The sequence below is a fragment of the Ceratotherium simum genome, chromosome 29 (assembly GCF_057802395.1).
Source record: "Ceratotherium simum simum isolate JZ-2026a chromosome 29, ASM5780239v1, whole genome shotgun sequence".
NCBI lineage: Eukaryota > Metazoa > Chordata > Mammalia > Perissodactyla > Rhinocerotidae > Ceratotherium > Ceratotherium simum.
The window spans coordinates 223881-236713 of NC_141928.1; the positions used below are offsets into that span (position 1 = coordinate 223881).

Here is a 12833-nt window from a genome sequence, read left to right on the forward strand (position 1 = left end):
GACCCTCTTGCTGGGGCTCCCAGGAAGGTGAGCCCATCCTGCTCTCCCAAGCCCAGCAGTGTGGTCCACAGCAAAGGGAGCGCAGCCCGGCACGCCCCACCCTCAGGAGGCCTCTCCCAGCCCTTGCTGGGAGACCTAGGCTCCCAGGACCTGGAATCAAGACATGCCGTCAGAAGACACAGGGGTCCTGCCCAGGGGTGGGTGGCGTCTCCTCCACCTCCCCGCAGGCTCCCAGCAGCCCAAACACTCGGCAACAGGGACAGCATCCCGGGAGGGAGGGTCCCACCACACCACCCAGCTCCCAGTTGGCCCAAGCACAGAGCACAACGCTTCAATAACCCATTAATTCAGCAGACACTCCCTGAGCCCTCCTGGGGGCCGCCCCAAGCTAGGCTCTGGGGACATCCTGAAAAATAAGACTCTGTTCTTGTCCTCAGGGTCTGGCATCTAGAGGGAGGGAGAGAGATGTAAACACTCCTCGACAGCCCACAGAGTGCCCGCTGGACCGCGGGGAGCACCCAGCACCCCCAACAGCATCATGGATGGGACCACGGGTCTCCACAGAGCTTCAGAGGGCTTTCTGTAAATGCCCCGACGCCACACCCCCCGTGGGGAGGGAGCATCCCCCACAGCAGGCAGGTGTAGACAGCGTCCACTGCACTGCAGATACCATGTCTCCCAACAGAAGGCACCCCACTCTCTTCCCGTCTTGGTCAGTATAAGAAATGGAACGGAAATCAGAAAGCTGCCCAGAAAACCTATCAATTCCAATTTCAGAGGCGCCCATCCCATCAGTGCTGGTGACACCGGTGCCACAGGCCCTGGACTGAGGGGAAAGCACGAGGCGGGGCAGGCGGGGAGGGGCTGCCCACAGGCAGCTCCCTCATCTCTCCAGGGAGACCACCAAGGCAAGGCCAGCTCGGGGCACACCAAGCCGCCCCTGGGGCCCAGGCCTCAGCAGTGTGAGCAGTCGGGGCAGGCGACAGAGGGGGGCTCACTCACTCTGCAGGCGTCATTCAGGAGCCCAGAGGCCATTTAGCCAAGTCTGATTCTTCCTCACAGGCAGGCAGCCCATGGAGGCTGGAGTCCCAGACCTGGGGGCTTCCACAGTCACCCGCTCCCTCCTCTGCCTTCAGCCCAGACCACCTCTGCACACGTCCTCACCTGGCCGAGGCAGGCTGGGGATCACGGGGCAGCCTCTGCCCAGCACAAGGTTGGACGCCCCGGCCACAATCAACACTTCTTGGAAGGAGTGTTCTGGGCTGCAGTGGGGCCTGCTCCCCCCTCTCCAATCTGTGCTCAGAGCCTCCCCAGGACCAGGAGGCCCCAAGGAAGAACAGACTGCATCCCTGGCCCAGGGTGGGGCCTCTGGGACTTGGGTTGTGCAAACAGGTTCTGAGGAGCAAACTCCCCGAGCACTCACCCCCCACCGCCACCCCCACCCCCAGCGCCGGAGCAGCAAGCTCAGCCCCAGCCTTCAGCCTGCTGGCCAGAGAAACAGGGCTGTGCCACCAGGCAGAGGGAGAGACTGCAGCCCCGAAGAGTGGGGGCTCAGTGACGAGGAGCAGGGCACTCTGCCTGCACTCCCACCAGGCCCATCCCCAAGTCGGTTTTCTAGATCTCCTGGGTTGTTCTGGGGGTCACAAGCTGGTAATTCTTAGGGTCCATCTGAGGAGGAAAGCGGTGGGCAGGACACACTGATATACACCTTCCTGGAGCCAGAAACCGTGCAAACCTGCTGTGCACAGGCTCGTGCGAGCGCAGCACTGGCTCCAGGGGGATGTTCCGGGGGCTCTCAGGCAGAAAATGCTCACGCACACGAAAGGGCCACTCCCAGGTCGCAGGTCGACGGAGGCAAGGTTGGAGCCCAGGATGTACAAAATAAGGCCCAGAGCCCTCTGCTGCCCTGGGAAGCCCCTCCCCATGGTGACAGGGCCCCACACCAGCGGCTCCGGAAGCATCTCAGCTTGGGCACCTCACGGGGAGAATCAACCCCGCCCACACGGGACGCAATCAGAGATTTCCTCCCACACAGCCACCTGCACCCACACCCACCCGTCTCATGGGGGCCATGGGGCCACCAGTGTGCACACTGCTGCCCCACCCCCAGCCCCGTGCAGAGGGCACCCCGCTCCGGCCCGGCAGCCTACCCCGTGAGAACCACCACAAAATCCATGACGTTCCAGCCGTTGCGCAGGTAGGAGCCCTTGTGCAGGACAAAGCCCAGAGCGATGATTTTGATGCCCGCCTCAAAGCAGAAGATGCCGATGAAATAGGGCTCCGTGTCGTCCTGAGGAGAAGCACAGAGCAGGGGTCGTCACTGCCCCGCGAGCGGCAGGCCTGGCTCCAACCCCCTACCCAGAGCGACACCCCGACTTCTCCACTGTGGCATATGCGTCAAGGGCCTGTTTGCTCCTCTGCCATGTTCTCCTAACAGGGAAGGGGCCCTGTTCCCATGTCCTAGTCACCACAGCAAGGGCCCTGGGGCAGGGAAGCAATAATGATGAAAACAACAGCATTTGTGGGCTTTTTCTGCAACAACTTGGGTAATCCTTTCAATTCCCCATCGCATTAAGTGCTAGGATCATCCCCACTCTAAAGGACACCGAGGCACAGATATCAAGGAGCTGGGCTCGAGATTCCTAGCTTGTCAGAGGCACCAGATTCAAACTCAGAGATGATCTAAGTCTGATCCTGGGCCCCACCATCACACAGGTTGTCTGGATGATGCCCAACTCCCAGAGCAGGGCCCAGGACCCATTTATTCATTCAACACACATCTTCTGGATAATAAAACACGCAAGTCTTGGTGGGAGCAAATACAGAGCCTCTGGAGGGCAGCAAGGAAAAGAATCCCAGGTGGAGGGAACAGTGTGAGCAAAGGAACAGAGGCAGGAGATGGCAGTGCTCTCTCCCCTCTGCCCAAGGCTGCATCTGTCACTCAGCCAACTAGGGTCAGGCCCCTCTGATGCTGAGCAAGGTGGGGGACCAGCCCTATGCAGCTTGGGGAGGAGGACACCACATGGAGACATGCACAGAGGGTGTGGCAAGTGACCAGGGCATAATACGCTTGGGGAGGGCGGCAGAGAGAACCTCCATGCAGGTGAGTCCCAGGGAGCTGGACCAGGGGGATGGTCAGCATGGGAAACAGCCTGAGGGCAGACCACAGGTCCTGCACTCTAGGGCTGCTGCCTTAAGAAGCAGACAAATGGTTGGTGGGGAGGGTTTGCCCTCAGGACTGTCTAAGCCACAAGAGGAATTGCCCTTCAGAAAGCTGCTCTGCCCTGCCAGGGAGGTGCCGGGGCTGCAGGCCCCGGGGGATGGCCACCTTGGGGCTGCAGATGAGGGGTGCACCAGGCTGGCTCCCCATGGGTGCTGCCAGTTCCCACTCAGGACCAGCAGCCTGTGCCTTCCTCCCCCAAGAAGCCCAGCTCTCAGGGCTCTTCCCATACGAGCTGGTACACCCTCAGCCTGGGCTAACAGCAGTGCCCGGGGGAGGCCTCAGCCCCCAGGGGCCTAAGCCACGGAACGAGCATCCATCATGGCCCAGCTCTCCCGTCCTGCCACTCAATGCTGACTCATGACGGGGATCATGCCCCCGGAGGCCTCTGGGCTAGTTTAGTTGGAGGGTCCCCTCTCCCCGAGGGAAGAGGCTGCTGACCAACTGCCCCTGGGAAACAGCTGGGCCCCAGCAAACAGATCTTCATAGACAGCTTCTGGACAGACAGGAGAAGGGCAGGCCAGATCCGGGAGACCCCTCTCCTCACAGCTCTTCCCTCAGTGCCACTCCTGACCACACGCAGCAAAGGGCCAGCTTGGGTCAGGGGTGGTGGGCAGGCAGCCATGGGCTTGGTTTTGGGGAGGACTGCAAGCTAGGGATTCAGGCCAAAGGCCACTCAGGAAATCGATGGGCGGGTGGGGAGTGGAGCCCCCAGAGACAGGGAACAGTGGAGGCCCCACCCAGCCAGGCTGGCAAACGACAGGAGGCTCCCACTCCCCCACCCAGCCCTACTCGCTCCCCTGGCAGTAGCACCAGCCTCCAGACCTGAACCCTGCACTCGCCGCTCCTCTTCCGGCCTCCCGTCCATCCTGGGGGCCTACAAGGCCTGTGCTGCCTGCAGGACTAGGGTCAGCGGGGGCTCCTCAGGCCTCCAGGCCAGCCAAGGGGCACATTCCACTCATTTTCCCAGCAGCTCAGCCTCCAGCCACTAGAAGTGTGCCCACCCCCATCACCCCAAAGACACCCCCCCTCACCTACCCAGTGGGGGCTCGGACCTGGATGGATGATAGGCTGGCCCACTCGAGCCTGCTGTCCAACAGGCACAGGCCTGAGCCTAACAGCTGTACACTGGCCTCCCTGCCCTGGCCTCCCTGCCCCGCCCCCTGCCACCCCTTGGCCTGTTTTCCTCTGGCCCTACCCTGGCCAGACTCCCCTGGAGATGGGACCACGCCCTGTGGCCTGGTACTCGAAGCTCCCTGCCTGAACCCCAGTTTTCTCCCATTTTCACCCTCTTCTCCAGCCTCCAGAGTGGACGCTCACCTCCAGCACACAGCAGGCAAGGGGCCCACAGAAGGCAAGTGACCTGTCTGGCTCCACACCTAGTCAAGTCACCCACAGGGACCACATCCCACTCCTTCCCTTGTGGCATGGCTGTGCTGTCCCTCACTCTCCTCCTCCCCCGAGTCCCACAGCCGAAACAACCACCACCAACCCCCCTCCCTACCCCACCCCACCCCACCCCCACCCCCGCCTTCTGCGTGCCTGAGGAAATGGCTGCTCCACGAAACCTCCCCTCCCATGGCTGTCCACTTCCTTGCCTTCTCTTGGTGCCCCACCCAACTGTGAGCACCCTCTGGGTATCCGTGTCCCTTTCCCCACCCTTGGGCCTTCAATGGCCAGAGGAGGGGAGTTCAGAGCCCATACCAAGCACCCAACAGGCCCTGTTTCATCAATGCTTATTTCTGCTGAAGTGAGGGAAAGAAGCTCAGAGAGGACCAGTTACTCGCCAGGGTGTGGAAGAGGGATCAGCCTCTGGATGCCCGGTGCCCCAGGAGAGGCTGTCTCCTCAGGGATCTCAGGCCCTCCAGCAGCTCTCTGGCCAGGCCCCAGACCCTCTCTAGATCCCAGCACCTGCTTGTCCTTCTCTCTGCTGTGAGGCTCAGTCTCTCAGGCCTCTAGGACCCCACACCAAGCCCACTCAAAGGGGCCAGGGCAGCAACGAGGGCTGGGGACTAGGGGACATGGCCTCACCTTTGTAGTAGGGCTCAACTCTCTAAATACCACTCTGCCCCAGCCCCTCCAGAGACCCTGCCCTGGCACCCTGACTCTCATGGGCTCTGTTCTTCAACAGGGTACACCACAGGGCTGTGGACCTCTTGGCAGGAGTGGTGAAAATGATTCAGGATGTTCGGGAAGAAAGCCTGGGAAGGAGAGCTTCCCATGGGAAGGGTGGCCCCATGGGAAAGGGTTTCAAGCAGAAGCAGGGAAGACAACTCTGAAGGAGAGGCTGATGATCCCTAGACCCAAGGCTGCACCCCGGGGACTAAAGACTATCAGAGCCCAGAAGGGAGGGGTGAGCAGCCAGCCCACCCCCTACGAGGGGCCTCACAGAGCCAGACAGTCCTGACCCCGGGCCATTGTGAGCACCCCTCCCCCACCCCAGGCCTAAGGCCACGGCCCATTTGGGGTAGGGGTGGCTAGTGGCACAGAGCAGAGCAGAGCAGCTGCTGGCTCACGTGGCCTCTCTCAGGCCACTCTTCCCCATCAGAGGCTGAGCTGGCTACCCTAGCCCTCCTGCCCTTAAGGGAGGCGTCAGCCGCGGGTTCTGTTTCCTCCACTGAAGGGGAGGGAGCTGCCCAGACTGCCGTGCCCGTGCCCGAAAAGCTGCGCTCAACCACAGATCCCAAGGGCCTGGAATCAGACAACCTGCCGCCACCCCACCGGCTGCCCTCAGGCCCCCGCCGCCACCGCACTCACCAGCCGCTCGGACATGGGCGTCTTGTCCCCGTCTGGGAGGTGCTGCTCCAGCGCCAGCACGATACAGTTGGCGATGATGGTGGCCAGGATCATGTACTCAAACGGAGTGCGTGGGTTAAGGACCGGCCGCGAGGCGCCGAGGGGGAGGGGAGGAAGGGAGGAGGCCGGGGCCGACGGCGCGCAGTGCAGCAGCCACGCCAGGCCGCCTCCGGAGGGGCTGAAGATGACCGGTCCGGAGCCCACCTCCCCCCTCCCCGCCCTCACCCTCGGGGACCAGGTGAGGCGGGGCCTCTGCAGTCGCGCCGCCAGCCCCTCGGCACGTCCGGGGTCGTCAGCACCGCGGACAGCGCCTCCCCCGCGGCTCGCCCGCGCCCGCGCCCCGGGGAGGGGACTGCGCGCCCGCCGCGAGGCCGGAGGCAGGACCCCGCGCAGGCGCACACTCTGATCTAGACACACGCATCCACATGTACCTACACGGCACGTGAACATGCATGTACTGAGAGCCCGAGCGCACGCACGCGCAGCGCCGGGTTCGTGTTCTGCCCGCACACACGCGCAGGCACCTGCAGCCAGGCACGCGCACGGGCTCACGTCCACACGGTGCTCACACCTACACAGACACGGATTCGCCCTCGGGTGCCCTCCAGGCTGGCCACGCGCTGCACCCGGACCAAGGGAGCGGAGGACCGACTCCAGGGGCCGGGGGCTCCGCCCAGCGTCCACCTCGCTCCCGCAGCCGCCGACGCCACGACCCCACACACACACGCACACACGCACGCACACACACAGGCATGCACACGAAAGGGGCCCCGAGCCACGCCCCGCCCCCTCCTCGCCGAGCCGCGGCGGCCCGCTGCCCCTCTCCCCGGTCGCACCCCCGCCCGGCCCCGGGAAGATGGCCACTGGGCGCCGCACGCCACCAGCCCCAGCCCCGCCGCCCGCCCAGGCCGCCCCTCCCAGACCCCGCGGGGCGCGGACGCCGCCCGTCCCTGTCCCCGCGACCTCGGGCGGCCCCCGGCTCCCGCCCGGCCCGGCCCCCGGCAGGATATGGCCACTCGGTGATGCGCTTGGCGTATTTGCGGACGACGTTGTCCTCGCTGAAGACGAAGAGCGAGCGGTTGACGGTGAAGCAGTTCTGCTTGACCGGGATGGGGTTGTACAGCGCCATGGTCCGCGCGCGCTGCGCGATCGACTGCTTGTAGAGGACCCGCTGGCCCGGCTGCAGCCCCCCGGGGCCCGGGCCGCCCGCCCCGCCGGCCCCGCCGCCCCGGGCCCGCTCCCCGCCGCCGGTGCCCCCATAGCGGCCGCCCAGCTCGTCCCCGAAGCGGACCATGGCTCCCGGGCGCCGCGCGCATCCCCCGGCCCGGCGGCCCCGGCAGGGAGGGCACGGGGCGCGCCAGGCGCTCGGAGCGGAGCAGCCGCGCAGCCGCCGGACCCGCACCGGACCTCGCCCGGCCCGGCCGCCGCCGCACCCGACTCCGCCGCCCCTCACCACGCCCTATAAGGGGCCAGTCACGTGGCGGCGCCCGGCCAATCCGCGCCGGCCCCGCCCGCCCGCCCCGCCTCCGGCCGGCCGCCCCCGCCCTGTCACCGCCGCCGGGTCCCGGCCGCCTGCCCTCCGGGCAGCGCCTCGTCCCGCGGGGGCTCCTCGCTGCGCCCCAGGCTCGGCTGGCGGTAAGCGTGCGCCCTCCGCGCGTCCCGCCTCGCGTGCCGGCCGGGCGCTGGCCAGGTGCTGAAATGGGCGGCTGTGGCCAGGAGCTGGGCGGGGCTGGGAGTCCTCGACGGCCGTGCTCAGCAGCCCAAACGGACGCCTCCTTTCTCCCCTGGAGGCGTCACCAGCCGGGAGATGCTCCAGCCCAAATCGGGGAGGGCTAGGCCCCTGGTTCCCAGTCTCCTTCCACACCTCACTGCTCCCAGCGGCCACATCGTCAGCTCCCCTCCCCCTCGCTGCGGACCACCAGCCTCTTCTAACATGTTGGCTCCCGGGCCCTCTCCTCCCATCCTTTCGGTGTCTTCCACATCCTTATGGACAGTGCTTTCAACTCCCTGGTCTCGGGTTTTCAGGGTGCGCAACCCTGTCCTGGGGCCCCTCAGCCCTCAATCATATCCTAGACCTTCCCATCAACACACACTGAATCAGCTCCAAAATCTCAGTTCAGAGATTCCATCGTTCCACGATTCATTCAATAAAAATTTAAAGAGAGCCTGTTGTGTGCTCTTCATCCACCCATCCTTTCATTCAGCGTCTCCACTAAGCACCTATTTGATGCTTGGCACTAGGCTCCCAACTCTGCCTTCAAGGAGCTGACGTTCTTACACAAGGAATGGCAAGTGTTCTCTTAGTGGCTACTTTGTGCCCAGCACTGTTCTACTCGGTTCATGCACAACTTGCTCATTTGGTCCTCACAACATTCAGATAAGAAGCCTTCCCCGAATCACTCCTGGCGAGTGACAGAGGAGGTAAGGCAAGTGTCCCCTTCACCAGCACGCAGAGAGCAAATCAATACCGCATGCAGCGCCAGGCCGCAGTGAGCTGGGAGAACAGAACGAGGAAACAGCGTCGCCAGTGATGGTGGAGGAGGCCCCTCTACCACCCCGGCAGGAAAGACCTCTCTCAGGAAGCGATCCCGAGCGGACCTGAATGTCGTAGAGAAGTGAGCTCTGCAAACTGAGGCCAGGACACTGAGTGCAGAGGCCCTGGGCGCCGTCTCCAGGCTGTGCAGACCTGGGCGCGGCTCTGGCTTCTGTTCCGAGTGTGATGGGAAGTCAAAGGAGACTTCTGAGCAGAAAGGTCGTCATCTGGCTCTTTGTCTAAAAGGGTCCCTCTAGCTGCTGAGTGGGGAACTGACTGCAGGGGCCTACGTGGATCACCTAGGATGCATTCACAGGTAAGCAACCCAAGCCCCAGCTACTTATCAGTGGCTTATTCAATACAGTTTTAATCTGACTTGATAACAAGTCATAAAGTATGCAATTTCAGGAACACAGACTCTTTCCATCCCTCCTGCCTCCCATGGGCACCACGTACACTTTTTGCCCTCATGCTTGTCACCTAATGGCCCAAGGCAGCTGCCATAGCACGAAGCATCACATCTTTACACCACCATCTCAAATAGGAAGCAAGGGTCAGGCATAAAAGGACATCCATTTTTTAAAATAAATGTATGATATCCTTTTATAACAAAGGCGTGTTTTCTCAGAAGCTCCCCAGAAAATTTCCCCTTAAATTCCACTGGGCAGACCTGGGCCATATAACTACTCCTGGCTTCAAGAGGGTGGAGAAGTGAACGTACGGGAAAGGGGACTAGGACTGCCCTCATCCACTGAGAGGGCACATAGCGGCCCCAAACATAATCAGGGTTCACTTAGCTGGGAAGTGGAAGGCTGTGGGGGAGCTGCCAGCAGGCCTGTGACAGAGAGAAATAGGGAGGACACTTAGGGGTTTTTGACAGAAGCCCGAAAGAGGGGTGGTGTGGTTTGGGTAAGAAGCATCGTGCCAAGTGGCTCTATTGTAGAGCTGACTGAGTTGCTGATGTGTCGGTTGGGAGATGTGAAAGAAAGAAACATGGAGGCTCTTAGCTTTTGACCTAAGCAGCTGTTGGCTGGTGCTCTTTACTGAGATAGGGAAGATGAGGAGAAGAGTTTATTGGTCATGGGATGGAAATTAAGAATTTTGTATTTGACGTAGAAGTGGAGATGTTGAGTAGGCAGCTGGGTGTCACAAGGGATGCTCAGACGAGAGGTCACTACTGGAGAGATGAATCTGGAGGCTGTGTTGAATACTTCGTGCCTGCCCCCCCCCCACTCTGCTCTGTGCCATGCACTGACCTGTGTAGGTCACATCAGCTCACTCCCTTGACCTCTGGCTCCTCGTTGTTCTGGGCCTGTGAGGAGCACCAGTAGGCACCTAGAGGAAGAAGGAGCAGCTCAGGGCGTTTATTCTGCAGCTCCCTCCTGCTGGGTCACCTGGGGTTGGCTGTAAGCCTCAACTGACGGTCCCAGCTCCTGTCAGGCACCCTTTCTACCCTCCTTTTTCTCCTTCCAGGTTCCAGGTACACAGCTTGCTCAGTGAGGAAGTGCATACAGCAGGGGTATAAACCTTGTCCAGTGAGTTTTTCTGCAAAGGGGAGCAGAGACATGGAACAATAGCTAGAGAGAGATGTGGCATGAAGGGAGTTTTGGTGTTATTTTAAAAGATGAGGATATTATTGGACTTTGCATGCTGATTAGAATGACTCAATAGAAAGAAAAATTGCTGATGTAAGAAAAAGGATGTATTGCCTAGTCTAGGCGAGAGGGCATAGGACTCGGGACGGTTCCTTCGTGCAGCAGAAGGGAAGGCAGAGCGCAAGACTCTAGGCACAGGTGGGTTGGTGGATTAATTGGGGGAGGATGAGGACTGTCTTTTGATTGCTCTACTTTCTCAGTGAAATAAGAAACAAGATGATCGACAGAGAGTGAGACGGGGCATTGCAGGCTGGAAGGAGGAGCAGGTTTGAAACGCTCATCCAGGGGAGCAAGAAAGAGGAGTCACGGGGGAGATGTGCTGAGGCGACAGGCAATGTGGAGACTCAGTGGGGTGGAGAGGGAAGCGTCTCTGGAAGTGAGAGAGCTAGGACAGGAGGCTGGAGTTTGTCACCCCTCAATGACACTATTCTTCCTCCCTGGGCCTTCCAGCTCACTTGCTCCCCCCCATGACCTCAGTGTCTCCTGCCTCCACCCCCTCCTTTCCCGGCAGGACTCCCTGGCCCTCAACCTCTGTCCTACTCACCTGGCAAACGCCCACCTCGAACCTCCAGGGGTACCCCCATGAGGCTCCAGCCGCTGCAGAAGGTCACACACTGGTCCCCCACGGTCCCCCAGGAAGTCCTCAGGGCTCCTCGAGTTGGTCCTGCCCTGGTGCTTGGCGATGGCATTGTAACCACCCTCCACTGTCCTCGAAGCTCAGCCCCCTGCCTGTTCTTGGAGGGTGGGCCTTGCCCACCCTCCCCTCACGGCACCTGCGAGCCCAGCGCCTCTTTGGCTCCTCTCGTGGGTGTTCCTCCACCTCTCTTTCTTCCAGCTTTACTGAGATATAATTGACGTATGACATTGTGCCAGTTTAAAGTGTACAATGTGATGAATTGATACATGCATATATTGTAAAACGATTACCACAATAAGGATAGTTATGTCCATCATCTCACATCGTTACCTTTTTTTGTTTTTGTGATGAGAAGGTTAAGCTCTGCTCTCTTAGAAACTTTCAAGTGCACAATACGGGTGATTAACTGCGGTCACCAAGCTGTACGTTAGATCCTCAGAACTCACTCATCTTATAACCAGAAGTTTGCACACTTTGACCAACATTTCCCCGTTTCCTCTACTCCCCAGCCCCTGGCAACCACCTTTCTACTCTCCATTTCTGTGAGTTCAGCTTTTTTAGATTCCACATATAAGTGAGATCATATATTATTTGTCTGTCTCTGTCTGACTTACTTCCCTTAGCATAATGCCCTCCAGGTTCATCCATGTTGTTGCAAATAGCAGGATTTCCTTCTTTTTTTATGGCTCTACTCATATATTTCATTGTATGTATATCACATATTCTTTGTCTGTTCATCCATCAGTGGACACTTAGGTTGCTTCCATGTCTTAGCTATTGTGAATAATGCTGCAGTGAACATGGGGGTGCAGATATATCTTTGAGATAGTGATTTCATTTCCTTTGGATGGATACTCAGAAGTGGGATTGCTGGATCATATGGTAGTTCTATTTTTAATTTTTTAAGGAACCTCCATACTGTTTTCCCGAGTGGCTGTACAAATTTATATTCCCACCAACAGTGCACAAGTGTTCCCTCTTCTCCACATCCTTGCCGGTACTTATCTCTTGTCATTTTGATAATAGCCATTCTGACAGGTGTGAGGTGATAGCTCATTGTAGCTTCGATCTGCATTTCTCTGATGATTAGTGAAGTTGAGCATCTTTTCATGTACTTGTTGGCTGTTTGTATATCTTCTTTGGAAAAATGTCTATTCAGGTCCTTTGCCCATTTTTTAACTGGGTTATTTGAGGTTTTGCTATTGAGTTGCCTGAGTTCCTTATACATTTTGGATATTAACTCCTTATCAGATACTATGTGGTTTGCAAATATTTTGTCCCACTCCGTAGGTTGCCTTTTCATTTTCCTGATTGTTTCTTTTGCTGAGCAGGAGATTTTTAGCTTGATGTGGTCCCGCTGGTTGATTTTTGCTTTTGTTGCTTGTGCTTTTGGTGTCAAATCCAAAAAATCTTTGCCAAGAACAATGTCAAGGAGTTTTTCCCTGTTTTCTTCTAGGAGTTTTATGACATCAGGTCTTATATTTAAGTCTTTAATCCATTTCAAGTTAATTTTTGTGAGTGTTGTAATATAGAAGTTCAGTTTCATTCTTTTGCATGTGAGTGTTCAGTTTCCCAGCACTGTTTGTTGAGAAGACTGTCCTTTCCCCATTGAGTCTTCCTGTCACCCTTGCACTTAGTTGACTGAATATGCATGGGTTTATTTCTGGGCTCTCAATTCTGTTCATTTGTCTATGTGTCTATTGCTATATCAGGACCACACTGTTGTGATGACTACAGCTTTGTAAGACCCTTTAAAATCAGGAAGTGGGATGCCTCCAGCTTTCTTCTTTCTCAAGGTTGCTTTAGCTCTTTGGGGTCTTTTGTGGTTCCGTATGAATTTTAGGATTGTTTTTTCTATTTCTATGAAAAATGCCATTGGAATTTTGATCGAGATTACTTTGATAGCTTTGGGTAGCATGGATGTTTTGACAATATTAACTCTTCCGACCCATGAACCTGAGGTGTGGTGCAGTGTTTTTCCATTTATTTGTG

General features: G+C 58.5%; 1 protein-coding gene across 2 annotated transcripts in view; it reads right to left on the reverse strand.

The window, feature by feature from the left end:
* The window catches only part of CACNA1B (calcium voltage-gated channel subunit alpha1 B), a 213671-nt gene extending 206289 nt beyond the window's left edge, over window positions 1–7382 (reverse strand). For both annotated transcript variants that reach the window (XM_087418671.1, XM_087418670.1), the window contains exons 1-3: window positions 7027–7382; window positions 5978–6083; window positions 2151–2290 (exon numbers count right to left, since the gene is read on the reverse strand). In XM_087418671.1, the coding sequence (XP_087274797.1) occupies window positions 2151–2290; window positions 5978–6083; window positions 7027–7310 (530 nt within the window). In that variant the 5' untranslated portion in view covers window positions 7311–7382. The remainder of the gene's footprint in view (window positions 1–2150; window positions 2291–5977; window positions 6084–7026) is intronic.
* Between the last annotated feature and the right edge of the window lie 5451 nt (window positions 7383–12833).